We start from the raw sequence: 27828 nt of genomic DNA on the forward strand, positions 1-27828 counted from the left end.
TGGCTGCGCACAATGCTCTAAATCGATTTTTTAGTTTCGTAGCTTTATTTTTGACACAAAATTTAGCGCATAAGCCAGTAAAATCTTTTCTTAATTTTGGATTACGGTAAACTCCGCAATTTGACGTGAAGATGTTTGCAGAAATTTAGCCTGTTCTTCCCGATTCGTTTCTTCCCGTTTCGGTTCTTCCGCTTTCGTTTCTTCCCAATTACGTTTCTTCCCGATTCGTACGGTCTCTGCAAACAATTCATTGCGGGTTACGGTCGTTTCTAAAATACGCAATGCGTCCAATGCGCAGTATTTTACGCGCAAAGAGTCCGTTGTATTTTTTCAGATTTTCAAAATTAAAGCCCAATTTTTATCGGTTTTCCGATGTAATTTATAGTTTTTTGATTGATTAAAATGTTATATTTTACAAAATTCATTGATTTTCACAATAAAATCGCATTTTTTCGTTGATATAGATCGAATCAAGTCATTTATTGATCAATCGAACACTATCTTTCGTCGCATATTTTTCCAAATAGAAAAGAAGTGCTAACAATTAAAACAAATCATTTTTCAGATAAAAACGAGATGATGCCGACACATCGAGTCAACAAAAGGACAGTTTTCGAAGGTACGTGGTTTTCAATGACTTGTTGTTCCATTGAAAACAAGAATATTTCCAGATTCCGATTCCGAGAAAGAAGTCGAGAAACCACACAAAAAGAAATCCAAACGAAGTAACAAACACGAAGTCCGAGAACAAGATTCTGTGAAAGGTGGAGATGGAGATTCTAAATCTGGAAAATCCACATGTGAAACTGCTTCGTTGGATTTCGAGAATTTCAACGAGTTTTCGGAAAAAGTCGCTGGAACATCTGCAATCTGGACGTTTTTGACTATTCACGGACCATACCACCATTTTTTCAAGAAATTTGGAAATGTTTTGAAAAGAGACCAAGAAATTCGCAAATTTATCCGCCCAATTCTTCTGGAAATTCACAAGAAAAAAATCGAATTCCGAGATGAATGGCTGCCCTTGATAATACGTTCTCATGGGGCGAAAAAGCCAACCGTTGACGACGTGATGAAAATTCTGGAGGAGATGTGCAAGAGAGTGTTTCGTATTGAAATTGATGGAGTTGCTATAAATTTATACAAACAAAAAATGATGTCCCCGCTTCGAAACATTTTCAACGAAGGAGAAGTTCAGCTCATCTGTAACAACAGGACAGGTAAATATTCGTCCCACACGACTTTAATTGTGTAATTGTCATTTCAGATGTTTTCGGAAAATTGAGATGCCTCTGCAAAGCTATGCGATTGAAGATTCCAGTTGAACAAACGGAGGAACTCCGAAATGCTCTGGTCTTCTATTGTTTCTTTTCAGCTGCCGATTTTATGAGGTAAGTGTTTCTTTCTTCTCACTAAAAACATGGTTTTCGTTTTCAGCTTCATCTTGTCTACGACAATAGACAAATCATCGGGTGCATTACAAATCCAAGGTTTTCGTGCTCTAAAAGTTTTCTCAAATCAAGGACTAAACGCAAATTTCAAATTAAAAGTGATAAATGGATCTGATGCAGTGGGCGCTTTAACTCGAGGGAGACAATCTTCTCTCTGGACGTCGCTCCCATGCGAAGAGAAAGATAATTTATTGGAATTGGTTTTCGAAAATGGCATCATTGAAGAACTTCCAAAAACTGCAAAGTCGTTTCTTATCGATTACGTTCTAGATGTACGAAAGAAAATGAGAAAAATACTCGAAAAGAATAGTTTGAGGTAATAACAGAACATTTTTCTAACAACTGCGCTCCACCGCAAACGAGAGGGTATCGACGAGAGACGCAGAATTGTTTCTGGCGCGAAACAGATTTTTGTAGTTTTTGAACTATTTTCACAAGTTTTTATAATTTTTCTGCCGATTTCCGAGAGAAAATGGAGAAAAATGGATTAAAAATGTTGATAATCTGTTTCGCGCCAGAAAAAACTCTGCGTATCTCGCCGGTACTCTCTGGTTTGCGATGGGGCGCAGTTGTAAGAAGAGGTGAAAGATTGATAAGTTTCAGACATGCTATCGAGTCTGAATTATCCGGAAATTCCTCTACATATGTTATGAAATTAGATGATAGACGCATCGAACGATTCCTTGAGGACACATTGGATAACGTGTTAAACACGGAACAAATGATAGTTTTTGGAGGAGAATGGATGAATTGTGTGTTTGATGTTATCAAAACACTGGCAAAAGTGCCGTTTGGCGAGTTACCTGATTGCTCGGAAATCTATGAAAGCGTCTGCCAGAAAAGTGAGTCTCGAGTTCTTCAAATTCTTTAGAAATGTCTCGATTTCAGTGAATTCGTCGAGTCTCGAGCTGATTTCGTCGTATTTCAAACAAGAAACACCCGACGCCGGTCAATCATTACTTGTTCACACACTTCTTCAGCTGTTTCGTTTTGTTGTACACCTCTCATTGAACACGATTCGACATGTGTTTCATTTTGATCCAAGAACACACCGAGTGACGTATGATGGTACACTAGACAAAGAAGTTACGGATTTCGGAGAATATGATCAAGCGGAGTCTCGATCCATTAAAAGCGAACCATCCATTGAAAACGAGACATCTTCTATCAACGAATCTTTTATTAAAATCGAGACATATTCTATCGACGAATCATCACAATCGCTTCCCTCGACATCTTCTATCAGTATGACTGCGAGTATCCCAAAGAAATCATTTGATTTCACACCAGTCAATGCTCCGGTTGCTCCATTACCTTGTTTGCCCGCAGGCTGTGATATAAGACGGGTGAGAAATGTTAATCATTGAAAACTTCATTAAAATTCATTTTTTGCAGCCGCCTCCATGCTTCGTTCCAACTCAATTTCAACGCGTCAATTATCCGATGAATGCTGGATTTTCGAATGCATTCCCTCCCTTCGCACAACACAATTCACTAGTGAGGCTTACAATCATATCAGAGCCCGAGGAAGCACCGCAAAGTCCCGTCATCGGAAAATTCCCTATTGGTTCCACAAACGGAACGGCTCCCTCTTCGTCTGACACCACTCGACCATCGACTGTGGCTAATGAGACTGAATGGAACATTGACGATAAGACGAAGACTCTAAAGAAATGGGTGGATGCCTACAAGATCATGTTGGATTGGAACGAGGAGCTGAGACAGGAATTGGAACGAGCAAAAGAAAAATTGGCACTTTTTTCTTAATACTGTTACTTTTTTTTAACTTATCTTGTTCAATACTGATTGATAGTTATATTTTCCGCATTGTCATCTTGTTTTTGTTATGAATAACTTATTGATTTTTTTCCATTTTTTTCCAGACAGACACCAAGTTCCTCCTCCAAGTAACTCTTACTGATAACAATACCACTCTTTTTCAAATTTTCATTGTTCCAATCGTTATCAGTGGGTTTCACGATTCTAAAACTGCAAATTCTGAATATTTTTATCACTGAAAATGGAACTAGTCAGTTTTGTGTTCAGTTTGTGTTCAATTGCACTGTTTTTGAATTTTTTTGAATTTTAGATTCTAAAATTCTCCCTCGCATAGTACGGAAGACGGGAGGGGTGTCTTGGAGTACCTATGCAAACAATAGCATTTATTTGCCCTACTGAACGAATAGTCAAATATCGTATAGAGTCATTGAACCAGTTACAGTAAGACAAAGTGGGTCTCGACGCGATTTCAGTAGCTTACTGTAGTTGTTTATCATTTAGGGATTTTAGTGGGTTTTGATGTCGGTTATTCATTGTTTTTGGCGGTTTTTTCGCGATTTTTCACGATTTTTCACTCGGAACACCTCGAAAATCCACTTTTTCACCGATTTTTCGCATGTAATGAGAAGATAGCTTATCTCCGCCTGGGTTTTTATTCATATATTTCTCTTCTACCCACTATTCTCTTCCTGTCAATCAACATTACAAATCGCCCAACGATATCATCTTTCTCTCCCGAATACACCCATCATTTGCCAAGTCACCATTCGTCCCGACGAGAGAGTATGGGAAACGAGTAGACGCCAGACATTGGGTCTGCATTTGTGCGTGGCGGTGTCTGCGGACATCAGATGAGTGGGAGCGAGAATTGTACGAATTTTGGACGCCTCTATCGATTTTTCAGCTGATTTCGAAGGATTTTTGTGATTTTTCAGCGAATTTTCAGGTTCTATGATGGTTTTCAGTCGTAAAATCATGTTCTAATACCTATTTTCATCGGATATCCGCCGGAAGTCGAGTTTTTTGAAAGGTCATGAAAAAACTTAGAATTTTCAATTGATTCTAGTTGGTTTTGAGTGAATTTTCAATTGTTTTATGTTGGTTTTATGCTTAGAATACGATTCTGGCAGTGATTTGCAATCGGGACGTCTGAAAATCGTGGAAAATTCGAGTCTGTGAGGCGGAAGTAGCGGATTTTGAATTTTCAGGTTGAATTTCGTGCTTTTTTGTAGGTTTCAAGCTGAAAATGATAGTTGTATGAATGAATACGGTTCCCGTAATGTATAATTATAAAGAAATCTAATTTTTCCTGATTTTTTTTCGAAATCTCAAACGACAGGCTTCCGCTCGATATTTTCAGGTGTTTTCAATGTTCTGAGCTAGAATTTGATGAGTTTTTCGAATTCAGCGTCCAAAATAACCTAGAAAATTCAAAAATTTCAAAAAAAGTTAACTTCGAAGCTTCTAGAACTACATCTTCGCGATTTCTGTATTTCTGAATGCGTTTTTATAGAAAATTCCGTGATTTAAATAGAATTTGATGAGATTTTTGAATCTAGCGGCTAAAATTATCTATTAATTTCTGGAAATCACGAGTTCAAGCTTTCTGATGCAATTTTTTTCTGATTTTACCTAATTTTCAAATTTTTCTTTCGTTTCCATATAAAATTCCGACTTTTCTGATAATTTTACCTCTCAAACTCTCAATTTTCATTCCATTTCTTTCATAACTCCCATTTCTTTCCAGAGCATGTCAGAAGACACGCAAAGTCCCAAAAGGCCGAAGTCCAACGACGGCGAGGAGTCCGACGCGGATTCTATTCAGATTGTCAGCTCACCAGCGAAAATGGTAAGGGATACACTGAAAAATTTGTGAAAAATTATAATTTTTACTATTAAAATTGCGAAAAAAGTGACTTTTTCCGCTCTAAAACCGTTATAAGTTGCAGCCACCCGCACCAGAACAATCGGGACCGCTGGAATTGGAGCCATCTGCCGACGAGACGATGTCAACAGGAGACGGTGGAGAAGAGCATCGAGAGCCAGATGTTGATATTGTTGGTGAAGTGCACGATGAGGAAGACGATGATGATGAGGTTTGTAAGAATAATTTAATGGTTTCGATGCGATTATCAGGCAATTTTTCTTCGAAAATCTCATTTTCGGCTCTTTTTGAGACATTTTCCCGATGAAAATCTGATTTTTAGACATTCAAACATCGGGCTGTTCAATAATTGAAATTTTTCGATTTCCAGCCGATCAATTTCACGTTTTCTACTCAAAACTGACTCGTTTTTGACATTTTTGTTAGATTTTCCGTCTTGGAACCAGTTTTTCTGCTGCATCGACGATTTTTGATTTCAAAAATCCAGAATTTGGGTCATTTTAAGTGAAAAATCGAATGTTTATCCAAAAGTGCTTTGAGAGTGTCAGAAAAGTGCATTTCTCAATTTTCAAGCCGGAAAATTTGGCTTTTTAGTTAAAAATACTGAAAATACGCCAGAAATTAGCCTTTTTCATGGAAGAATGATGTCTGGCGCACCTTTGACGCGTTCAGAATCGTAAAAATCACCGTTTTAACGATCTGGCGTGTCGTTGGCGCGGTTTTTGTACACTTTCGACATTGGAAGTCTGGCGCGCCTTAGACGCGTTTAGGCACATTTTATAACTTGAACTACGAAAATTCCGCTATTTCCAGTTAAAACTTCTCAGTACTTCAAAAATTTGGAATTTTCAGTCAAAAAATTCAATTTTTTCAGATAATCGTTATGCCACCAACGACAACAAGCGGCGATCTTCTCGACGAGTCAATGAGGACTCCAACAAAGAAAGCAAACGAAAGAATCGAGGATAAAACATACAAATCGACAGACGGCGAACGAGTTTTCTCCAGTTTTCCGTGTCAAGTGATTCCCGAGACTCTCGGTCGAATGACTCGAACGCCACCAGACGGAGAGCATCTTATGGTTCACAAGAACTCGAATGGACGTCTTCGAGTCTTCGTCATCGATCACTTCTCGAAATACTCATTGTACAGTAATCTGACGCATAAACCGTGTACAGTATGCCAACGCATCATGAAAGCAGGCGAAATGCATTTGAATTTCCCCGCCGACTTGGATCGTCGTCGTATCTGGGCGAATCTGCTCGGGTTCAAGTATAAAGACATTTTGCGCAGTAAAATGGGACCGGTCTCGTTTTCGGTGGCGGCTGGACCGATTTGTACGGAACACTTTGCGGAGGAATGCTTTAGAAATCATAATTTTAATAAGTCGGCTATTGAGGCGTTTGGAGTTCCTGTGGCGATATCGCCTGATGTGAAGACGACGCCCAGTAAGAAAAGGTAGAGTTTTGGAGATGAGAAATGCTGAAAATTTGATAGAGAATTGGTTTTTTGAGCCGAATTTTGGTCTGAAATCTCGGGAAGCGTCCAAGGCACACCAGATCGCGCACTTCTAGATTAGAATTTTACGCAAATTTCTGCTCAAAAACACGCCTGAGGTACGCCAGTTTGATTGGAAAACTGAAATATATTCAAAACCGCGTCATAGGTGCCCCAGCCTTCTAAATTATAAGTTTTTCGCAAATTTCGGCTCAAAACGCGCCTGAGCTGCGCGAGACTATTCGAAATCCGCTATTTCTGGTTGTTTAAGACCTAATTTCGCCAATTTTTCCTTATTTTTTATAAAAGAAAAGTAAAAACGCGTTCAAGACGCCCCAACCGCTCAAAACGTTCTATTTCTTGAGAAAATAGTAATTTTACACGCCAAAATGCTCCAGATCGCTTTCCGGATTCAATGAAAACGCCAAAAAAACGCGCCTAAAGTGCGCCAGACTTCAAAATTCAGAATTTTTGACGAATTTCAGCTCAAACCCGCGTCAAGGGCGTACCAGACTTCTAAATTACAAGTTTTTGGCGAAAATTCGCCTCAAAAACGCGCCAAAACATTTAAAAACATAATATTTGAGCAATTTTCAACAGTTTTCTCCCCTAAAACCCTCATAAATGACCGCCCGAAAGTTCCAGAGTGCCATGGGTGTGTACGATATGTGAATTCCATTCGTGTAGTGTCGTCGAGCTGCAAGCGCATTTGTTGGAGCACACAGAGGATATGTTGAAGAATAAGGAGAGCGCGATGGAGGTGAGATTTTGGGGTAAAAATGACTGGAAAAATGGAATTTTTGGTTAAAAATCTGAATTTTTAGTGATTTTTGGACCAAAAAAAGCTGAAAAATGAGATTTTTATGAGATTTTATTAGTTTTCAGGTCACAAATTGAATTTTCTTCAAAGAAGTTTTTACAAATTTCGTCTTAAATTAGTTGAAAATATAAGTCGAAAAGTCAGATTTTCATGAGAATTTCAGCCATTTTTCAACAATTTTCGTCTCAAAATTATAGAAAAACGAGATTTTCCAGGTCCCAGAAGCCGGTTTCATGTGTCCATTCTGTCGTAAATGCACCTACGGATACAAGACAATATCCGGCTACCGACGTCATCTGATGGCCGGTCCCATCCATCACTGTCACCTGCGTCGAATCTACGAATTCGCCAAAATGAATTGCCGTGCGACAGAACTCGATCCAGTCGATAGCTGGTCGAATTGGACACGTCGCAACGTTTACGTCGCCTATCACGGATGTGAGCCACCGGCCAACGAGATAGTGTTGACACCGTCGCCGACGAAGAAGGCGTACGTTCAGAATCCAGAAGAGCGGACGAAGATGGTGCATGATGAGGAGAGACGGAAGAAAGCCGTTCGGACACTGTCATTTGTTGGAAAAGAGGGCGGAACCAGTGTGAATGATTTGAATGTGATGCAGAGACAAGTTTATTTACAAATTCGACGAGAGAGGGAACTGGCGAAGAAGGCCGAGGAGGCGGAGGGTTCCAAGAAAAGGGCGGGGCCTGAGGAGGGGGAGGAGTCAGATGATGAAGAAGATGAGGAAGAAGAGGAGGAGAGTGATGATGAGGATATTGTTGTCGAGGAGGAAGAGTGAGTTTGAGCGCTGAAACTGCTATATTCTGAAAACGCGTAAACGGCACGCCAGACGGTCAAAAACATCATCGAGCGCTGGAAATTGTTGAAAATCGTCATCAAGGAGCTATGGCGCACCTCAGACGCGTTTTTTATGAAAAACGCGTCAGAGGTGCGGCAGATTCAGATGCAAAACCTCTCTTTCCAATATATTATCAGCAATTATTGATGTCTGGCGTGCTTTTCTCGCGTTTTATCGAAGAAGAAGAAGAATGAGTTTGACCGCTGAAATTGCTGAAAATCGTCATCTAGAAACTACGGCGCGCATCAAATGATAAAAACGCGTCAACGACACGCCAGCCACTCAATTCCCGTTCCAATACTCGTCAGAGGTGCGCCAGATTCCAGAAATCGGTCAATTTCGTCAAATTACCGCTGCGAAGCCTCTCTTTCGGATGTATTTTCAGCAATTCTTGATATCTGGCGTGCCTTTGCCGCGTTTTACTGTTATATCTAGACCGATTTTTCACTATTTCCACTAAAACGTGCTCCTGAGCTCACAGAATCGAATTTTGAGTCAGCTGGCGCGCTTTTGACGCTTTTTTTTACAGTAACAACATTGATTTTTCAGTATCAAGCCGCCACCACAACTTCCAATGGGATCAGCCGAGAAGAAGAAATCCGCGAAACCCTCGGTGTCTGCCACGTCATCTCCAGTGAAAAAGACTCAAAAAGCGACGTCTTCTGCACCACCAACACCAGCAAAGAAACGGAAGACTGATCCGATATCCGAGGAGCCAAAAGAGCCGACACCAGCACCCGCTGACGCAGAAGAAACCGAAGAACAGATCTCACCAAACGATCCGCGTGAACGTCTTCGTCAGAAAATTCGAGACGAACGATTCGCCGAAATGGTTCAGAAACGATCGCAACAAGTGACTCGGCTGATAAATGCGAAACAATTCAAAAAAGGAGAACGATCGCCAATTAAACCGAGAAAAGCGCTACAGTATACACTGATGAAGGGAATTACAATGTCGAGTTCCAGTGCAGCAAACACTTCATCGGTACGGAAAATTATTTTCAAAAAACGATGAAAAATTGGCAAAATTAGGTCTAAATCTGCCAGAAATAGCGAAGTTCTAATAGTCTGGCGCACCACAGGCGCGTTATGAGCAGAAATTTGCGAAAAATCGTAATTTAGAAGACTGGCGCACCTTTGACGCAGTTTTGAATACATTTCATTCTGGAAAAAATTGGTCGTTTTAAGATTAACTGGCGCACCTCAGGCGCGTTTTTGAGCCGAAGTGTTCAAAAATTTAGAAGTCTGGCGCACCTCAGGCGCGTTTTTGAGTCGAAATTTTCGAAAAAATTTAGAAGTCTGGCGCATTTTTGACGCGTTTTCGACCTTTCCCACTGAATCCAGCCATCTTACATATCTCGGACGATTCATAGCGATCTGGGGCGATGACTATTTTTCTCCAAAAATAGAACAATTTGAGAGCTTGGTGTGCCTTGAGCGCGTTTTCACTTTCATAACTGGCGTGCCTTTGACGCTAATTTCTTCCCTCTCAAAAATCCATCATTTTTTGAAAAAATAAAGATTTTTCCAGGTCGAACCCGAAGAAAAATCAGTCTCCCGCGAAACGTCACCAGAACCATCGACAAGCTCCGCCCCCTCAACAAGCCGACCCATCAAACGAATAATTCCGCCAGTGACTCGTAGTCAAAGAAGTGGAAAGAAACCGACGTCATATGTTGCTGCTCCACCACCAAAGAAGGCGAAACGAGGAGCCGCTGCCGCCGCCATTGCTGCAAGGGAGCCTCCAGAAGAATCAACGACGTCGACTCCGTCGGCTCCAGCAGCTCCCGAGCCAGTAGAAAAACCAGCAGAGCCCGAAGAGCGTCCGTTAAAATCAAAATTGGCAAGATCACTGTTCGCCGGACTCCGCCCATCATTGGATCAGTATCGTATCCCAATGGAACCATTCACTAGAATCCCGGCGACCTCCACTGTCCTCCCCACTTCTATCGCCACGTCATCTGCTTCTTCTTCGTCTTCTGGAATCATACCAACTGGAGCAGGCACTTCACGATCGATTTCGACGGGCGCGATTGCTCGACCACCTGCTGCATCGTCGCCAGGTGGAATGTTCTCGCAGAGAGTTATGGGAGCGATTACACAAGATAAACCGCCGACGAAGAGACCGGTACGGCTTCTGGATTGACAGACAGACTGACAGACATTTGGCGCTAAAAATCTAAAAATTACCGAAAACTTCGCACTTTCACAGCAAAAGTTGCTAAAATTGAGAGAAAAACGCGCTTTTTACGCCCCAGATACGGACATCTGGACACATAGATTAACAGACAGACCATTCCAACAAAAACTCACAGAAAACCTAGTTTTTGCGCTGAAATTTTCAGAAAAAAACGCGTCAAAAGTGCGCCAGATACTTCAGAAATGTGCTAGGCTGGCGCGCGTTTTTGATGTTTTTGTCTGCAAAACGAGGGTTTTTGAGCAAAATTTGGCTAAACGCTCCAAAGGCGCGCCAGTTTGTCCGTAAGGTCGCCCCAAATACATCTAGAACTTTGCTTTTCGGACATCTGGACATACAGATTTACAGATATTTAGTTCTGACCAAAACGCGCCAAAGGTGCGCCAGATCGAGCGATTTTTGTTCTTCTAACATTTTATCTTCTTATGAAGAACGCGTCTGAGGCGCCCCAGGCATCTGACGCATAGGCAGACACACTCTTGAGAATTATCAAAATCTCCTCCATTTTCTGAAAAACGGAAATTTTTTCAGGCTGTACTCGCGAGAAGACCACTAATTCTGTCGCCACGAAAACGTGCTCCAACTCCACGTCAATCACTCCAACACCACGAATCGTCACCGTCTCTGACGGCTCCTTCTGCTCCATCAGCACCGATGACAGTTCCAGATGAGTATATAGTATCTGGAAAAGATATGGAAGTGGAGATGATCGAGGAGGTCATTGATTCAGTCATCGCTCAATCCTCTTCTTCTGGAGATTCTGCTGCCGCTGGAACGTCGTCATCTGATCACAGCGGTGGACGTCAACTGTCTCTCGCCGAAGCGTTGGAACTCGGCGGAGCATCGAACGGAGAGACGGTGAAAGATCAAGATTTGGAGGAGATTTCGAAGAAAATGATGGAAGAATCACAGTACTATCGGGCGATGGAGGACGCGATCAAGTGTCGGACTGTCACCAAAATGAGGGCTGATATGAGACTATCGAGACACTGTATTCGGCAGATTGAGGCGGCGAGAGCTAGGTTTGTGATAAGATGAAAGCTTGCGATAAAAATATCAAAATTTGAGCTTTTTTTTCGAAATTACGGCGAAAAAGCTCAAATTTTACTCTGAAAATGATGGAAAATCACGATTTTTTCATTGGCTGGAGCGCCTTACGCGCGTTTTGTGGAAGCCCAACTATCCGTTATCCGGCGCGCCTTTGACGCGTTTTCACCAGCTGTTTTTGACAATCTGTTCATCCGGAAGCCTGAATATTCCAAATCTGGTGCGCCTTTGACGCGATTTTAGAATTCAAACCGGATGTATACTCATTGACTGGAGCGCGGCCAGCGCGTTTTCATCCTATTTGCAAAATTTTGTCGATATGTTTCTCCGGATATCCGGATGTCTTTTGTTTGAAAAAATCCGAATTCTCCACAATCTGGCGTGCCTTTCCCGTGTTTTGATTATAGCCGAAACCTGTCAAAACAGTATTTTTTAGACAAAAATAGGTTGAATTTTTATCATTTTGGCTTGAAAATGCCTTACAAAAGTCTTTTCTCTCTTAAAACCAATCAATCTATCTTCTTATTTCCAGAGCTCGCCTATTCGGAGAGGGACACGAAGACTACCAAATATACTATTCGAACGATGGAGCACAAGTGGTGAGTTTCTACTCAGGAACATCTATAAATTGCAGCTGAAAATATCGATTTTCCCGACGAAAAATCGTTCACTTTTGATTTTATCTCTACTTAACATCAGAAATCAATGACCACCTGTTGTTGACCGAAAACATGTTTTTTTCAATATCGAATTTATCATTTTTTGGGCAATTCGATTAATTTTTTAGCGATTTTTGAGTCAAAACTGACATTTTTAATCAGCGAGAGAGTTTTTAACTGAAAATACTAAGCTATTTTTGTTCACAAGTTGAGTTTTTCAGTCAAAATATCAATTTTAACCGTTTTTGACTGAAAATGATCAAATCTTCGTTTGAAACACCACAATTCAAACGCTTTTTTTCTCGGTAATTGGTCGTGGAAAAACTAGAAACATATCATCTGAAATTTTCAGTAAAAATGGGTTTTTGCAACATTTTTTATTCAAAATTTGGGATAAAAATCTCATTTTTGTCTGAAAATCACCGAATTTGGGCTGAATTTTCGGTTTTTAACTTGAACTTACTCATTTTTATGATAAAAATACCCAAATTTTGGCTGAAATTGATTATAAAAATTCTGAAAACTTTTTTCATCCGAAAAGGTGAATTCAAAACAGTTTTGGTTGTGTAAATTAAAGAGTTTTCTTTTTTCCGATGAAAGTCACACAATTTTCCCAGAAAATAATCGATTTTCGCCTCCAAATCGGTCTGAAATTCACTGTAAAACCCCTCAAATTCTCGAGACTTTCAAAATATTTTTTTTTTCGAAATTTTTTGAGCTTTTCATTTAAAAAAATTTGTTAAAAATCCTATGTTTGCTTGAATTTTATCGATAAAAACATATTAGCTCAGCACAGTTTTTACAACTGCGCTTCACCGAAATGCCCTTGAAAAATGTCTCTTTTTCTCTGTGTCTCTCTATTTCCCACACAATTTTATTCGATTTCGGTAGAGCGCGGTTGTAAGAAGCGTGCCGTGCTAATAGTCGAAAATTCGATATTATTTCCAAACAAAAAAATTTCAAAAAATCTGAAATTTCTCTTCATTTCCAGCTAACCAAAAACGATCCGAAATATCGTGAACTTCAACTCCAACAGCAGCAACAACAAGCGAGTCAACCGGGACCATCGGATCAATAATAATCTCTGAAATTCTAGAAATTCCTCTCCGATTTCTTTCATGTGACTTATCCTTTGAATCATAATTTATTCCCATTCATCACTGAAATTTCTTTCTTTTTTTCTCTCGATTTGTTCCATTTTTTCTAATTTTTCAACTTTTCATTACCGTATAGCCCTTCTAGACTCATTTCTAGCTGTTTTCCCCCAACATTTTCACCCAAAAAATACTCGATTTTGTCCAATTTTTCAATATTTTTCCCCCCAAAAAGTCCCCCAAATTCACCAAATTCATCCCCTAAAAAAAATATTATAAATTAATCAAAAATATTCAAGTTTTGAGCCAAAGTCCGTCTCTTAGTAACTCCGCCCCCAAAAAATTATCGATTGATTTGATTTAAATTAGACTAAAAGTCCCCGCCCCCCTCGCAGTGAATAAATTTCTATTTATCCCCCAAAAATTGTCCTCTTTCGAACAAATTATAGGTTTCCCTCAACACCTTTTGAATTTTTCTGAAAAACTCCGAATATAAGAAGTCAAAAAATCAATAATTCGATAGATGACGTCACCGGAGACTCCGCCCACTACCAGCACCACTACGTCATCAGAATCAGAACTTCGAATTGAAGATTTATTTCATCAGAAGAGGAATGAAGACTCGATTAGCAAGTTGTTCTCGGCGATTTATGCGCCAGTTGGTAAGAGAAAAGAAAACGCGTCCCGAGGCGCGCCAGATAGACTGAAAAATAAAATTTTGAGCTGAAAAACGCGTCAATGGGGCGCCAGACAGACCGAGAATCTTCTTAAAATCAGAGAATTTATGACCGCTTTGAGGTGAAAACCAAAATTTTCAACAAAAAAAACGCGTCCGAGGCGCGCCAGAAAAAAAAAAACGAAATGGAATTTCTTGAGTTTTTGAGTTGAAATACTGCTTTTTCTTGGTAAAGAAACGCGTCAAAGAGGTGCGCCAGCAGTGTCATCGGCTGATTTTGCTCAAAAATATAAAATCTAGTTTAGAAAAACGCGTCCAAGGCGCGCCTGACTTGAAAAAGTTTGGAAATACTGAAATTTCCAAGCCTTTGCGGAATCGCGTCAACGGTGCGCCAGACCTTTCAAAAAATGTGAATTTTCTAACCCTCAATTTTCAACAAAAATCGATAATCTGTATTTATTTGAAAAAAACGCGTCAAAGGTGCACCAGACAAAAACCGGAATGGAATTTCATGAGTTCTTACTGCTTTTTTCGCTTTTTTGGTTAAAAAAAACGCGCTAAAGGTGTGCCAGCGATAGTCAGAAAGTTGATTCTTTTTTTCAACTTAAAAAAACGCGCCGCCGTCACGCCAGCTCCAATTCTTCCATATTCCATCGATTGATTTTGCAGGTATCGTCATCTTCCTCTTCCGTGTTTTCCTCGGTTTTCACACGTTTCTCGTCGCGTGTCTTCTCCGTAAATCGGGTGTATTCCGACAACACGCTCTACGAATGATGTGCTCAATTCTCGGAATTGTTGTCGAGAAGACTGGAGAGAGGTGGGCGGAGTTTTGGGTTGCATTTTGCAATTTCGCCGCATGGTTCTTGTGAAAACTGTGCCGCAGGATTTTGTTGTAGAAGGGGCGGAGCTGAGTGCATGAAATTTTGCAATTTTGCCGCATGGTTCTCATGAAAACTGTGCGGCAGAGTTGCAAGATTGGGCGGAGCTTCAGAGGAACCCGGTAGCACCCACTTTTGCAGTTTTGCCGCGTGATTTATAAAAGAACTGTGCGGCAGAGTTGTTGTAAAAGGGGGCGGAGCTTAGTACATGAAATTTTGCAATTTTGCCGCATGGTTCTTATGAAATCTATGCGGCAAGGTTGCCTGAGTAGGCGGGGCTTCGGAGGAACCCGGGAACGCCCACTTTTGCAATTTTAACGCATGGTTCTTATAAAAACTGTGCGGCAATGTTGCACGAGTAGGCGGAGCTTGTGAGGAACCCGGTAACGCCCACTTTTGTTATGACGCATGCTTCTCATGAAAACTGTGCGGCAGAGTTGCAAAGTTTTTGCAATCTTATCGCACGGTTTTCACAAAATTTCGAGCCCTCCTGGCGCACTTTTGACGCGTAATCTATCGATGATTTCCAGAGACGAGTCGGCGCGAGTCCTGTGCGCGAATCACGTCTCCATCCTTGACCATCTGGCAATCGACATTCTGACGCCGTGCCTTCTTCCATCGGTTTGGGATATTCCATCCATTATTCGATGGTGTTTTGGATACGTTGACTTGGGAGCAACACGTGGAAGGGATCATCTTGTTAGGGGGGTAAGTTGGCATTAATAATTGACAAAAAAACCGGAATAATTGAGGACTAAAACACTAAATTTACGTGGTTTTGAGTAGAAAAGGAAACGCGCCAAAGGCACGCCAGATAGGTGATATTCGAGATTCAAGACAAACGCGTCAAAGGCGCGCCAGACAGTTTTGTCGGGTATTTTTCAGATTTTCGGTCTTCTGATTTGTTGGATTTAAAATCGAACAGAAACGCGCCAAAGGAACGCCAGGCACTTCCATTTTATGTGTCAAAAAACGCGTCAATGACGCCCCAGACAGGCTTTATTCCAAAAAAAACAAACACATATCACTATCATTACAAAACAAATAAATCCTTCCTATTAAAACAAGCACGTTTTCCCGATATTTCGATACAAAAAGAAGAGTGGATTAAGTGGCCGGCGACGCCTTCTTATCCTTCTTGAGATCTGGACGCATTATAGTGAATGAGCAACTCTGAAAAAGTTATAGATTAGGTATTAGCACGACACACGTCTTACAACCGCGCTCCACCGCAAACTAGAGAGAGAGAGAGAGAGACGCAGAGTTTTTTCACAGTTTTTGACCTATTTTCGCTGTTTTTCAAAAGTTTTTTGTAAATTAACATGAAAAATAGCGAGTCGGCGCGAGAAAATTTATCTGCGTCTCTCTCGTTTGCGGTGGAGCGCGCAGTTGTAATACAAATACCCTATCATCACCACTCACCAACTCCTCATCGACAGTCATCACCGCCGCCGCATTATCCATCTGTCCACAGTAAAATGGGGCGGAGAAGACGGTGACGAGCTGACGGTCGGCAAAAAACTCGTAGCCATCGTTGACGACTTGATGAGCACGAACAATGAGCTCGAGATTGTGAAGTTTGAGAAACTTCTTGACAGCTTCCGCACCGAAGATACGACCAGCACCGCGTAGCGACTCGGCGTACATCTGAAATAATGGGTGGTTGGAGGAATTGGGGAAATGGGCGGTACTAACTTGAACATTCGGATCCGGATCGGCCCACGTCAAATCGGCAATGACACCAATGTCGGGAATATCGCATGGACGTTCCACTTTTTCGAGTTGTCTGGAAATGAGAGAGATAGAGAGAATGGCTCCGCCCCATTTTTCTGCGTTATTTTTAGAGTTTTTGAGCTTTTCATTTCGCTTTTTTCGAAAAGTCGGGAATTTCGATTTTAAGTCTTCTAGAAGATGAAGCTCCGCCCCCATTTCCAGTTTTCACACTAAAAGATCTTCAAAGTGATAAGCTCCGCCCATTTTGAACCGAGCTCTTCCAACTTGAAGTATTTCTGGAAAACCTTCGGAAAACGCGTCTTTGGCGCCCCACATTATCAACAGAACGATATCGTGTGTGAGCATGTCGAAATGAGGCGCCCCTGACAGTTTTTGTCAGATGGTTTTTCCCAACTTTTCGGTCAAGCTCCGCCCGCTTTGAACGGAGCAGCTCCTCCGATTTCAAGTATTTCCGTCTAGAAAGACCTCCCAGCTAGGCTCCACCCTAATTTCTTGAAAATTCGTGAGATTTGTGGGAACAGATAACTGGATACAGCGAATTTTGGTCTTCTGATTCGTTAGATCGAACAGAAACGCGTCACAGGCACGCCAGATAGCTCAAAAAGACCAAATTTCAACCGCCTCTTCTATCCAGATTTTGGGTGAAAGGAAAACGCGGAAAGGACGCCCCAGACATGTTTTAACCTCTGAACCATCTCTGCTCAAATGCGGACATCCGGACACCCGGATATCTGACTGGCTTAATCCAGAAGCTCCGCCCCCCCTCACAAAAAACTCACTTCAAATCGACCAAATCCTCTGAAATGCCGCCATGCATACAAATGATCTTATCACTAACGACAGCACACAACGGCATACAATAGAACGCCAATTGGAAGGCGTCGTACAACGCATTCGAGTAGCGTTTACGACACTCCAAAAAGAATCCGTATTGCATGTTGACGGGACGACTCTCATGATTTCCACGCAACAAGAACACCTTATCCGGATAGAGAATTTGATAGGCGAACAGAATTGAGATGCATTCGATCGAGAACGGTCCACGATCGACGTAGTCGCCCAAGAAGAGATATTTGGTCTCTGGTGGCCAGCCGTTCAGCTCGAGAAGTGCCAGAAGGTCCTCGTATTGTCCGTGAATGTCACCGCAGATTTTCACCGGGGCGCAGAGCTGAAAATGTGGAGATTTGAAGGTGAAGAGACGCGTCGAAGGCGCGCCAGAGAGCCAAACTGACGCGTTTCTGTATAGAAGAAACGCGTCTAAGGCACTCCAGACCTCTCAAAACCCTCGAAAAGGAGGTTCTGGAGCAGATCGATATGTCTGTCTGTCTGTCTATTTATACGGATGTCCAGATGTCCACACAGGCTAATCTCTGCTTCCGGATGTTTCATGTGACTCTGGTTAGCGAATTTTCAGCTTTTCGAAAAAAAACGCGCCAAAGGTGCCCCAGGCCTCTCAAAAACTCACGAAAACAGAGTAAATTTTGAGTTTGAAACCGGATAAACGCGCCGAAAGGGCCCCAGCCACTAGCATTTTGAAGGTTTATCTACCATGATGTATGTAAGTGCGTCCGGATGTCCGAAACTGACAAGTTTCTGCATAGAAGAAACGCCTCAAAGGCACCCCAGATCTCCGCAAACCCTTGAAAAAGAGGTTCTAGAGCAGAGCCATCTGTCTGTCTGTCTGTCTGTCCATTTCTATAGATATCCAGATGTCTGCTGGTGTGTCTGTCTGTCCGGATGTCGTGGAATCCAAACGAACGCGTCTAAGGCACCCCAGACCTCAGTCTGTCTAGCCGTTTTCTGGCGCACCTCCGCCGCGTTTCTCTCTCTCACCTCCAACTTGACATTGCTCTTCCAAAAGTTCTCTCTTGCTCGATAGCACAACTCGATGAGCTCCTTCTCGGTGAACAATTTCTGACACAGAGGCGGTGTCCATCCTTTGAGTCGTTCTATCATACTAACCAACCATGCGACAACTTTTTGCTGGAAATGAGAGATTTATGGAGATTAGGCATACTGTATCTGAATAAACGAGAGTCGTGGTCTAGGATCCGACAACTCGACCATCGTGATATCTCGCCACGAAAATGACGTCGGAAGCGAGTGCTACCGTAATATTTTGGAGGGAATATTTGAAGTTTATTGATTTTTTTTCGATTTTCAAGCTATTTTCATCAGGAATCGCTTGAATTTCAAAAAAAACCGATAAACTTCAAATTTTCCCGCCAAAATATTACGGTAGCATTCGCTGTGACGTTATTTTCGTGGTGAGATATCACGATGACCGAGTTTTCGTATCCTAGGCCACGACTCTCTTTTATTACGGTACTGTATAGGACACGCCCCCTTTTTGTCTACTCACTTTTTGATGATCTCCTCCGGCCGCTTTCTTCGCACCAGTGTCCATTTTCTTGTTGGCAGAGAGAGAGATTTTCAAACTGATTTTTAGTTTTGCCGATTTGGATTTTTTCAGTATTAACGCGGAAAAACGTGGCAAAAATCGCCACATTTTTTCGAAAACCGTGCTGGAACAACACGCGGAAAATCGGAGGTCACGGAGATTCTTTAGAAAATTGAATCCAAAATAAAAGCAAAACGCGACAAAGGCGCGCCAGACAACCCGTGAAAATAGTGAGAACGCGCCGAACGCACCCCAGTTTTGAGCTGCTTTGCCCGAGATTCCGTCTCATTTGGCGCGCCTTTCGACTCGTTTTCATCTGAAACACCAAAAAACGCGTCAACGACACGCCAGCCTACCATATTTTATGTTCATTTTCAGGCGAAAGATCTACTCGCAAAGGAGACTAAAATGCCACTACTCGCCTTCCCAGAAGGAATTATTACGAGTGGAGAAAAGGCGTTGATCAAGTTTAAGTGAGTTTGGGTGGCCTAGAAATCCCGATTTGGGGAAGTTAGGCCATGAAAAAATTTCAGCACGGCCGTGTAGTTCTCTCGGACAAGACTTTTGTTCAATTTTTCGTTTCATCTCTTTTTTCGACAAAAATTAATAAAAAACATACAAAAATATGTTGGAATAAGTGAGGAAACGAGAAATCGAACAGAAATCTTGTCCGAGAGGACTACACGGCCGCGTGGGAAAACTCTTCCACCTTGGCTTATTTTGAGTCAATTTCACTTAAAAATCAATTTTTTATAAATACAGTAAGAAGATTTCGTTGCGGGACCCGGAGCGTAGTAAAAAATTTTTGAAATTTTCGGTGGCCTAGAAATCCCAATTATTGGAAAACTAGTCCCCCTCCCCCAACGGGAATTGTATCAGCACAGCACGCTTCTTACAACCGCGCTCTACCGAAATCGAAGAAAATTTTGTGCGAAATTGAGAGGCACAGAGAAAAAGAGACAATTTTCAAGGGGATTTCGGTAGAGCGCGGTTGCAAGTAACGTGCCGTGCTAATAGCGTTTAGTGCGATTTTTAGGCGATTTTTGGGGCTCAAATTCTCCGTATTTTCAGTACCTGGTGTTTCGAGGTGTCGCCTATCGTCCAACCAGTTTCCGTCCGTGTCTGGCGTCCGTATCCATGGAAAATCGCCGTCTCGGTACTCGGTTCCACGTGGTGGACTGATCTCTTCTACTTTTTCGCCCTCCCATTCACAGTCATCTCTGTTGAATATTTGCCGAAAATGGAGAAGAGAAATGAGGTGAGTTTTAATGATTTTAAGTAATAATTTTTCCGAATTTTCCAGGAATCACTCGAAGAATTCACGAATCGCGTCGCCGAGACTCTCGCCAAAAATCTCAAAATTTCCGTGTCGAAATTCGGAATTTCAGACGCTTCGGAGGCGGCGAAACGAATGAGAACCGATAGGGAGAGAGCAAGAAAAGTCGTCGTCAAGGAGAAGGTGTGTCCTCAGTGTCCGGATGTCTTCTTGATAAGGAAAATGACCTTTTTTTGAACTGAAATCGCTAGAAAAACCCCTGAAAACCTAGAAAATTCCAGTTGACCAGCAAGAAAAACGCGCCAAACACACCCCAGTCTCCCAAATTTTTGACGTTTTTGACTGATAAACGAGTTTCAATCAGGATCTCCAATCTGGATCCAAAATGAGCGATTTTTGTTGCATTTTTGAACGGAAGTCGCTAGAAAAACAACATAAAAACGCTGAAAACTGACAAATTCCAGTTGTCCAACAAGAAAAACGCGCCAAACGCGCCCCAGACTTCAAAATTTTGCATTTCTGTCTGTAATATTGAATGTTTGAATTTTTTAGGAATATAAGCATGAAAATCGCTGAAAACCGAGTTGAGATTCCAGTTTGATACTATACACTTGAAAAACGCGCCAAAGGTGCCCCTGCCACTGAATTTTCGTGAAAAAAAGCAAGAAAAACGCGTCAACGGGACGCCAGACACTATTATCGGCTGTGAAACGAGTCGAGACGCGCCAAAGGTGCGCCAGAAGTCATCGAATCATAGTGGCGCCCCAGACTCTGTTTTTTATTGAATATCTGAAAACAATCGCCAAAGTGCGATATTTCCAGTATGAAAACCCGTTAAAACGCGCCAAAGGTGCCCCCGAGCCGATAATAGTGTCGGGCGTTCCGTTGACGCGTTTTTCTTGTTTTTTTTAACGAAAAATCAGAGTCTGGGGCACTTTTCGCGCGTTTTTCAAGTGAATATTGGAAATTTTCTCGGGTTTTCAGCGATTTTTATTCATTTTTAAATCAATAATTTCTTCCAGACGACGCCCCGACTAATCGACGCCCGTCAAATGGATGAATGTGCGATGAGAATCAAACAATCATTTCCCTCATTCCATTTGTCTGCAATTCGACGTGATCTGGAGAAGACTCGTAGTCAAACGGCCACTGTTAACAATTTGAAAACCGGAAAAATCGCCGTCTCGGATACCGATGGACACACTGGAAAGGTAAAACTGATGGAAAACAACGCGTCCAGAGGCGCGCCAGATGAATCATTTTTAGACGAGGAACTCTCATAAAAGTCACGAAAAACGAATGAATTGAGAATTGAGATTTGAGATAGTAAAAACGCGCCGGAGGTGCACCAGACACCACAATTTGTATGTCTGTCTGTGTGATCATGTGTCCAGATGTCTAGTCTAAGGAAGTATTTCAAAGTCTGAAAATCTGAAAACTAGTGGAAATCACAGATTTTGGAAACGCGTCCACAGGCGCGCCAGATGGTCGGGCTTCTCATCGTTTTCAACTAGTCTGGCGCGCCCGCGGCGCTTTCCAAGTTCACAAAATTCCGAAATTTGTCACTGGTCTGGCGCGCCTTTGACGTCTTAATAAATATGAAAAAAAAGTGAGAGTCTGGCGCGCCTTTGGCGTTCTCCAATTTCGAATTTGACCTGCTGGTGCGCGTTTGGCGCGATTTTTTTGATATAGGTCTACGATTTTTTATTGCCTGGCGTGTCCTTGACGCGTTTTTCACTCAAAAAAAACGCAAAAATTCGAGTCTGGCGTGCATTTGACGCGTTTTTATCCAATTTTTCTCATGTTCCAGGTAACATTGGACGCCTCCTCTTGGCGTGGAGTATTCGACAACCGAAAATGGCAAATGATCGAGTCAAACCGTCAGAAGTACATGAATCGTGATGATAATTAATTTAATTCCCTAATTGCTTTTTTCACTTGCTTTCTTTCCCCGCTTAATTTCTAAATTATTGTAATAATGATGATGCCAAAGGTCTTCTCTCTATCGCTGTACCCTTCCTACTTGTTAGTTTAAGAAAACGTTTTATTATTATACAAAGTAAGTTGGGGTGGTATAGGGGGGGTGGTCGGGTTGACAAGTATATTGAGCGAGAAATATCGAAAAATGGAAAGGAAAAATTTTGATTCTTATGGGAAGCTATTTGTCAGATTTTCTATATGCATATAAATTGAGGAAAGAGCGAAAAATATTCTGGGGGAAAAACTCTGGATTTTTTTGTATTTTTGGGGTTTACCTCGTGTTTAGTTGCCAAATGGATGGGGAGAGAGGGAAGGGAATAAGGTGAGAGAATATACCGAATGAATTGGATAAAAATTTCTGTATGACCAAAAAAAAGAGACAAAAAACGAATGAAACGAAACGAAAAACGAGACGAGAGAGGGGACGAGGGAGGAGGAGATCACTTGATAGAAAAGGGGGCGGGGTTTGTGGAATCTAGAATTCCAAAATAAAACGAGAAAAAAGGTGGGTGAGAAGTCTAGAAAAAAGAAAGAGAGAAAAGATGGGGCGGTGAGAATGGAAAGAAAACGAAATATTGAATAGAAATGCGGGAAACCTACTGTACATAATTTTTTGTTGGAATGACACCCAAGAAGAAGAGCAACAAATGGAAAAAGAAACGGATTGGAATGTGATATGACTGGATGGGCGGCGTGGAGGGGGCTTTTTGACAGGAAGAAACAGAAAGGAGAATAAAAATTATTTTAGAATTTTTTGATTTTTTTTGACCTTAATAGGAACGAAATGAATAATTTGGAGGATGATGATGGTGCTGCCTCAAACAAGTTCCCCGTCCTCGATCTCGTCGACACGACGAGGCATCAAAACTGGCGGTGGTGGTGGCGGCGGGAGGAGGATCATCGAGGTGAGTGGTGGCGAAGACTCGTCGGGTGGTGAGATTTGCTGAGTCGACGACATCGGATGATGGAGATGATGGTGGGGATGGGTGGGGATGATGTTGTTTTGGTGATTGACAGCCGAGTATTGTTGATTTCTGGAAACTGTGGGGCGTTGGAAAACGAGTGGCAATGGGATTCGTTGAGTAGGAAAAGGATCTCTGATTTTCGAGTGAAAATCGATCACTTTTTGACAGAAAAACTTAAAATAAAAGGAGATTCCTAGATATTCAGCTAAATTTCGATAAAAATACATATTTTCGGATGGAAAATAGGCAGAAATGGGGGCATTATACCCATTTTGCTGAAATCCGGAGCAATTTGAGTCAAAACCAGATTTCCTTAATAAAAACTCGAAAATGGGCTCAAAAGGGCGGAGCTTGATACTTTTTCAGTCAAAATCTGTGACGAAAATGCGAGTTTTGGCTGAAAATACAGGAAAGTGGAGAAGGCCATGCCATTTCAAAATGTTGCTTAAAAGGGGCGGAGCTTAACAGGGATTTTAGTAAAATTTTGATACAAAATCCCAATTTTTGTATTGAACATTCTTAAAATCTAGTAAATCCGTCAATTTTCAACTCCCAACGTACCGCGTCTTGTCAAGCGCCATACACATCTTCTGATACTCCGACTGCTGCGGAGGTGGCTGCGACTGCATCTGTTGAAGATGTTGCAGTTGCTGTGGAGGCAGTGGCGGTGGTGGCAACGACATCAACGGCACCGGTTGTTGAGCGCCAGCTTTCAGGAGACGCACTTGACGAGCATAGGCGCTCTCTTCGCGTTGCTGCGACGGTGGCTGTTGTTGTGTAGTCACTATGGTCGTTGTCTGCTGCTGTTGTTGCTGTACGTATCGCCCATTTTCAGAGATGGAGGTGGTTGACGATGAGGATGAGGAGGCAACGAACGATTGATGGTAGTCCGTTCGCATCTTCTTTGGTCTGGAATTACAGAGGTGGTTAGGGATATGATTAGATGCCAAAATGGAAAATTTGCGATCTAAAATTGGAGAAAATCAAGGTTTTACTGTCCAAAACAATGATTTTAACGCCAAATCTGATGGTTCCACAACAAAAATCATGTCAAAAACTAAAAATTAATGGTTTTTGGCTTTAGAATCAGATTCTGAGCGTCAAAAACAGGAAATTTAGCGCCAAATTTAAAGTTTAGGGTCAAAAATTGCAGCAAATTCGAGAAAATTCTAGTTTTTATACCGAAAATAAGCTATTGACCGTCGAAAACTACAATTTTGCGTACAAAATCTGGATTTTTCGCTGAAAATTGGCTATATCCAACTCAAAATCCACCCGATTTTATGCTGAAACTCACTGTGTCGGATCCTCATACGCCGTTTGTCTCTTCATATCACTATGACGACTATGATGACTCGACTTGTGATATCCATTCTGATAACTTCCATTAGACGATGACGATGTCGACGAGTGATTCGAGTTGTGATAGTGACCTCGTTGCTTCTGCGCCTCCATCAACCCTTGCTCAACCACCTTCTGATTCTTGACGTCGGGAAGGAAACTCGGACGAGTCGAGGTCGTTGGAGTCGATTCGTTTCCACTACTCGCCGATATCGTCTTCTGTCTCCCTTTGTACGCTTCATAGTCAATCTTCTTCAGATTCGACGACGATGATCCAGAAGCCGAGAGTGACGTCGTCGCTTGTGGAGGCGGTGTTTTGGCTCTTCCCACGATTTTCACCTTTCCATTCACATCGATTTTCTTCAGAGATCCAATATGAAATGCGGGATTTCTGGCGAAGATATCGAGGAACTCGGTGGTCATCACCTCCACCTCGGCACGCGTCATCGACTCGTCCTGGAAGCAAAACCAGTGATTTGCGAGCTCCGGCGGCACTATTTCGTCCATTTTGATGTTATGGAAGTAGGCGGCTATATTGACGCAAGCTGTCGCGATTGAGGCACACGTGTAGCGGACACTCCAATCGGTGATTATCAATCTGAAAATTAAAAAAATAAGTTGGAAATTTTAATTTATATCCCTCAAAACTCACACATCAGTCGCCATATAATATGCGGTCTTCACCATCTCCTTATATACATTTCGTCCCTTCTCGACGTCTCGCATCAGTTTCAGCACATATTGGTGAGGCAAGTCGACGTTTATATCAAATGCTGGAAAAAAACGAATTAGAAAGTCTGAAATCATTCGTTTTCGAGCAATTTTTCTCGAATTTTCTACTAAATCCGTCTAAAAACTTCCTTAAACTCACAAATTGATCTTAGTACAACTTCCTCCAAATATGTGACCACAGTACACTGATCGACAAACGTCTGCTCCGAGGGAAAATGCTTCTGATGCGGATACTTCAACTGCCACAGATGATTGACGACGTACTTCAATTTTTTGGGCGAATCCTCGTTCTTGCCCGCCAAAAAGACGCACGCCGCCGCCACATCCCGAAAATCGCACATCTTGAACGAGTGTACGTTGAAGAATCGGTTAAATAGCGTCGACGCGACTCCGCTCAGTCCGCTGGAATAATATCGCAGTGCTCGATGAGAGGAGAAAAACCCAGATACATCGAGATAAGAAACGGTGGCCATATGGAGGCAGGAAGGCGACGAAAAGGGTGTTTTAAGGCTTGAAAAATCACTTTTTACCCCCAAATTTTCGCCAAAAAACACCCCAAAACGTTGCCCACCCAGCCGTCCGGTACCGAATCTTAAGCTCCACTGCTTATCACTCACTGCTCGCCTTTCCCAAGTGTGAGATGTAACACTATGTCAAAGATGAATACGCCTCCTTGTTGTCGTTTAAACAGCTCCTCCTCGTACGACATTCCGTCTCTTCTACTCGGAGTATCGACCATTATCTGAAAAAAAGGGGAATTAGATAAGATTATGAGGGGCTCTCTTGCAGAATGTGAGGTTTTTTTTTGAGGAAAATCTTGTTTCTATGGCTCGATTTTGATCTTTCGAACCAATCTATACAACGAGCTAGATGATACAAAGCATCAGGTGTACAAACAAAAAGTGTAGTTAGCTGGAACTTTGAGAGCAGTCAGAACGGTGGAACATCAAGAAAAGCGGCTCTAAAACTACGATCCAAGGCTCCCAGATACAAAAAAAAAGAATTTGGGGCCAAGAATCGGCTGAAAATCTCTATTTCACCTCATTAACAGTTAATAATGACATTAACTATCCTATCTCACCTACGCCCCCAACCTAAAATATCCCAGGAGACTCAAAATTGACGAAAACAAGCTAGTTCTTGGTAAAATCGTATAGTAATCGATAGAAAAGCGGTTCGCAGTGAAATTCACAGAATTCTAACTGGGAAACCACACAAACGACAGTTTTATACGCAATTTCAGTAGGAAATACCCCAGTAAACCCAGATTTTCTCTGAAACCCCTAAAATTACTATAACTCACATCCTGCTTTCTACGGAGCCAAGGGTGTATCATCCTGCCATATCTGGAACCATTCTTCTCCGTGATCAATTTGTTCGAAAACGACATACTGATCAGTGCTGAAATAGGGAAGATATGAGATTGAACAAAGGAGGGATGGGGTTAATGAGGGAAGTGAGAGGGGTCGTCTGAACGACATAAAAGAAACGAGAGACAACGGAAAAGGAGGAGTGCGCAGAGTGTCTGAGAAAGGAAGTGAGATGAGGAGAGAGAGAGATAGAGAAGTGAGCTGGCCTAGCTCAGTTGGGGGAGGAGATCAATAGTGTTCCCTATAATTAAGGGGGTCCTCACACGATTCGGGGGGTGGCTACGCGCATGAGAACCCGCGAAAAGGCAGGAAAAATCAATAAAAAACGCGTATTTACTCAAATAAACATGTGAAAAACAGAAAAACATTCGATTTTTGGGAAAAGTGGAGCAAAGGTATACAAAAAAAACAGATAAATGTATCTCATGACTTCAGGAAACTGACAGTTTCAAAGTTTCGAACATAAACAGAATGTGACTATACGCACACATGACCTTCTAGAAAGCGGAAGTTTATGGGATTAAATTGGAAAAAATTGAAACTTTTCAGGAAAAAGACGATAAAATGAGATTTTGAGCTTGAAAAATGATGGAAAACTACTCAGAAACAATATTAACGAAGAATTTTCTAATAAACTTTCACAAAACCTCGAAGAGTGACGAAAAACTACTATAAACACACCTTTTCATTGATGTTTCATCAAAATCAGCGATAAATCACCTTAAAAACCCATATTTCACCTCAAAAATCGTCCGAGAAACCAGTTTCCCATGACTACGAAACGATCGTTACACTACGAAGTATTTCGCAATTTTGCATGAAAAATTTTCAGCGATTTTCAGAAATTTTTCTCAAAATATCGATAAATCAGTCTAATTCTGAGAGCCGGACGCAATTTTTATAAAATATCCACGGTTAAAACGGGAGAAATCGATCAAAGTTTAATGTGAGCAATAGCACCTCGCGAAATCTCGACTTTCTTCAAAAAAACCTGGCGTTCCCATAGTATTTTTCAATTTTTAGCTTCGAAATAAACTAATTTACTGATAAAACACGAAAAAACTAGAAGTTTCTCGATTAATTTTGAAGATTTTACGAGGTTTCTAGGAGCAATGGTTTATGACACAAATCGGCGATGAATTCTTCAATTTGACAAGGTTTTGGGCATAAATTTATGATGAATCGATAG

At 41.7% G+C, this 27828-nt stretch overlaps 7 protein-coding genes across 7 annotated transcripts; 4 read left to right on the forward strand and 3 right to left on the reverse strand.

Annotated features, from left to right (window-relative positions):
* Window positions 1-576: 576 nt before the first annotated feature.
* Window positions 577-3218, forward strand: GCK72_008230 (uncharacterized protein; the record flags this gene model as incomplete). The annotated part of the gene is made up of 7 exons (XM_003102088.2): window positions 577-619; window positions 672-1220; window positions 1268-1391; window positions 1438-1767; window positions 2055-2293; window positions 2340-2797; window positions 2847-3218. 7 exons carry the CDS (start codon window positions 577-579, stop codon window positions 3216-3218), a joined length of 2115 nt encoding a protein of 704 aa, XP_003102136.2.
* Window positions 3219-10170: 6952 nt separating this feature from the next.
* On the reverse strand, window positions 10171-11220 carry GCK72_008231 (uncharacterized protein; the record flags this gene model as incomplete). The annotated part of the gene is made up of 2 exons (XM_053726711.1): window positions 10171-10460; window positions 11085-11220. The coding sequence occupies 2 exons, from the start codon at window positions 11218-11220 to the stop codon at window positions 10171-10173; spliced, it is 426 nt and encodes a 141-aa protein (XP_053586288.1).
* Window positions 11221-13809: 2589 nt separating this feature from the next.
* GCK72_008232 (uncharacterized protein) lies at window positions 13810-15563 on the forward strand (the record flags this gene model as incomplete). The annotated part of the gene is made up of 3 exons (XM_003102102.2): window positions 13810-13948; window positions 14632-14779; window positions 15371-15563. The coding sequence occupies 3 exons, from the start codon at window positions 13810-13812 to the stop codon at window positions 15561-15563; spliced, it is 480 nt and encodes a 159-aa protein (XP_003102150.2).
* Window positions 15564-15947: 384 nt separating this feature from the next.
* On the reverse strand, window positions 15948-18530 carry GCK72_008233 (uncharacterized protein; the record flags this gene model as incomplete). Its single annotated transcript, XM_003102136.2, has 5 exons — window positions 15948-16013; window positions 16263-16487; window positions 16536-16626; window positions 17354-17742; window positions 18408-18530. 5 exons carry the CDS (start codon window positions 18528-18530, stop codon window positions 15948-15950), a joined length of 894 nt encoding a protein of 297 aa, XP_003102184.2.
* Window positions 18531-19383: 853 nt separating this feature from the next.
* GCK72_008234 (uncharacterized protein) lies at window positions 19384-22163 on the forward strand (the record flags this gene model as incomplete). The annotated part of the gene is made up of 5 exons (XM_053726712.1): window positions 19384-19448; window positions 20047-20233; window positions 20279-20434; window positions 21274-21462; window positions 22062-22163. 5 exons carry the CDS (start codon window positions 19384-19386, stop codon window positions 22161-22163), a joined length of 699 nt encoding a protein of 232 aa, XP_053586289.1.
* An 852-nt stretch (window positions 22164-23015) lies between these two features.
* GCK72_008235 (uncharacterized protein) lies at window positions 23016-23977 on the forward strand (the record flags this gene model as incomplete). The annotated part of the gene is made up of 2 exons (XM_053726713.1): window positions 23016-23136; window positions 23727-23977. 2 exons carry the CDS (start codon window positions 23016-23018, stop codon window positions 23975-23977), a joined length of 372 nt encoding a protein of 123 aa, XP_053586290.1.
* Window positions 23049-26659, reverse strand: GCK72_008236 (uncharacterized protein; the record flags this gene model as incomplete). The annotated part of the gene is made up of 7 exons (XM_003102056.2): window positions 23049-23265; window positions 23758-24105; window positions 24494-25135; window positions 25190-25310; window positions 25409-25671; window positions 25887-26011; window positions 26573-26659. 7 exons carry the CDS (start codon window positions 26657-26659, stop codon window positions 23049-23051), a joined length of 1803 nt encoding a protein of 600 aa, XP_003102104.2.
* Window positions 26660-27828: the final 1169 nt, after the last annotated feature.

This window comes from Caenorhabditis remanei, chromosome III, assembly GCF_010183535.1.
Source record: "Caenorhabditis remanei strain PX506 chromosome III, whole genome shotgun sequence".
Taxonomy (NCBI): domain Eukaryota; kingdom Metazoa; phylum Nematoda; class Chromadorea; order Rhabditida; family Rhabditidae; genus Caenorhabditis; species Caenorhabditis remanei.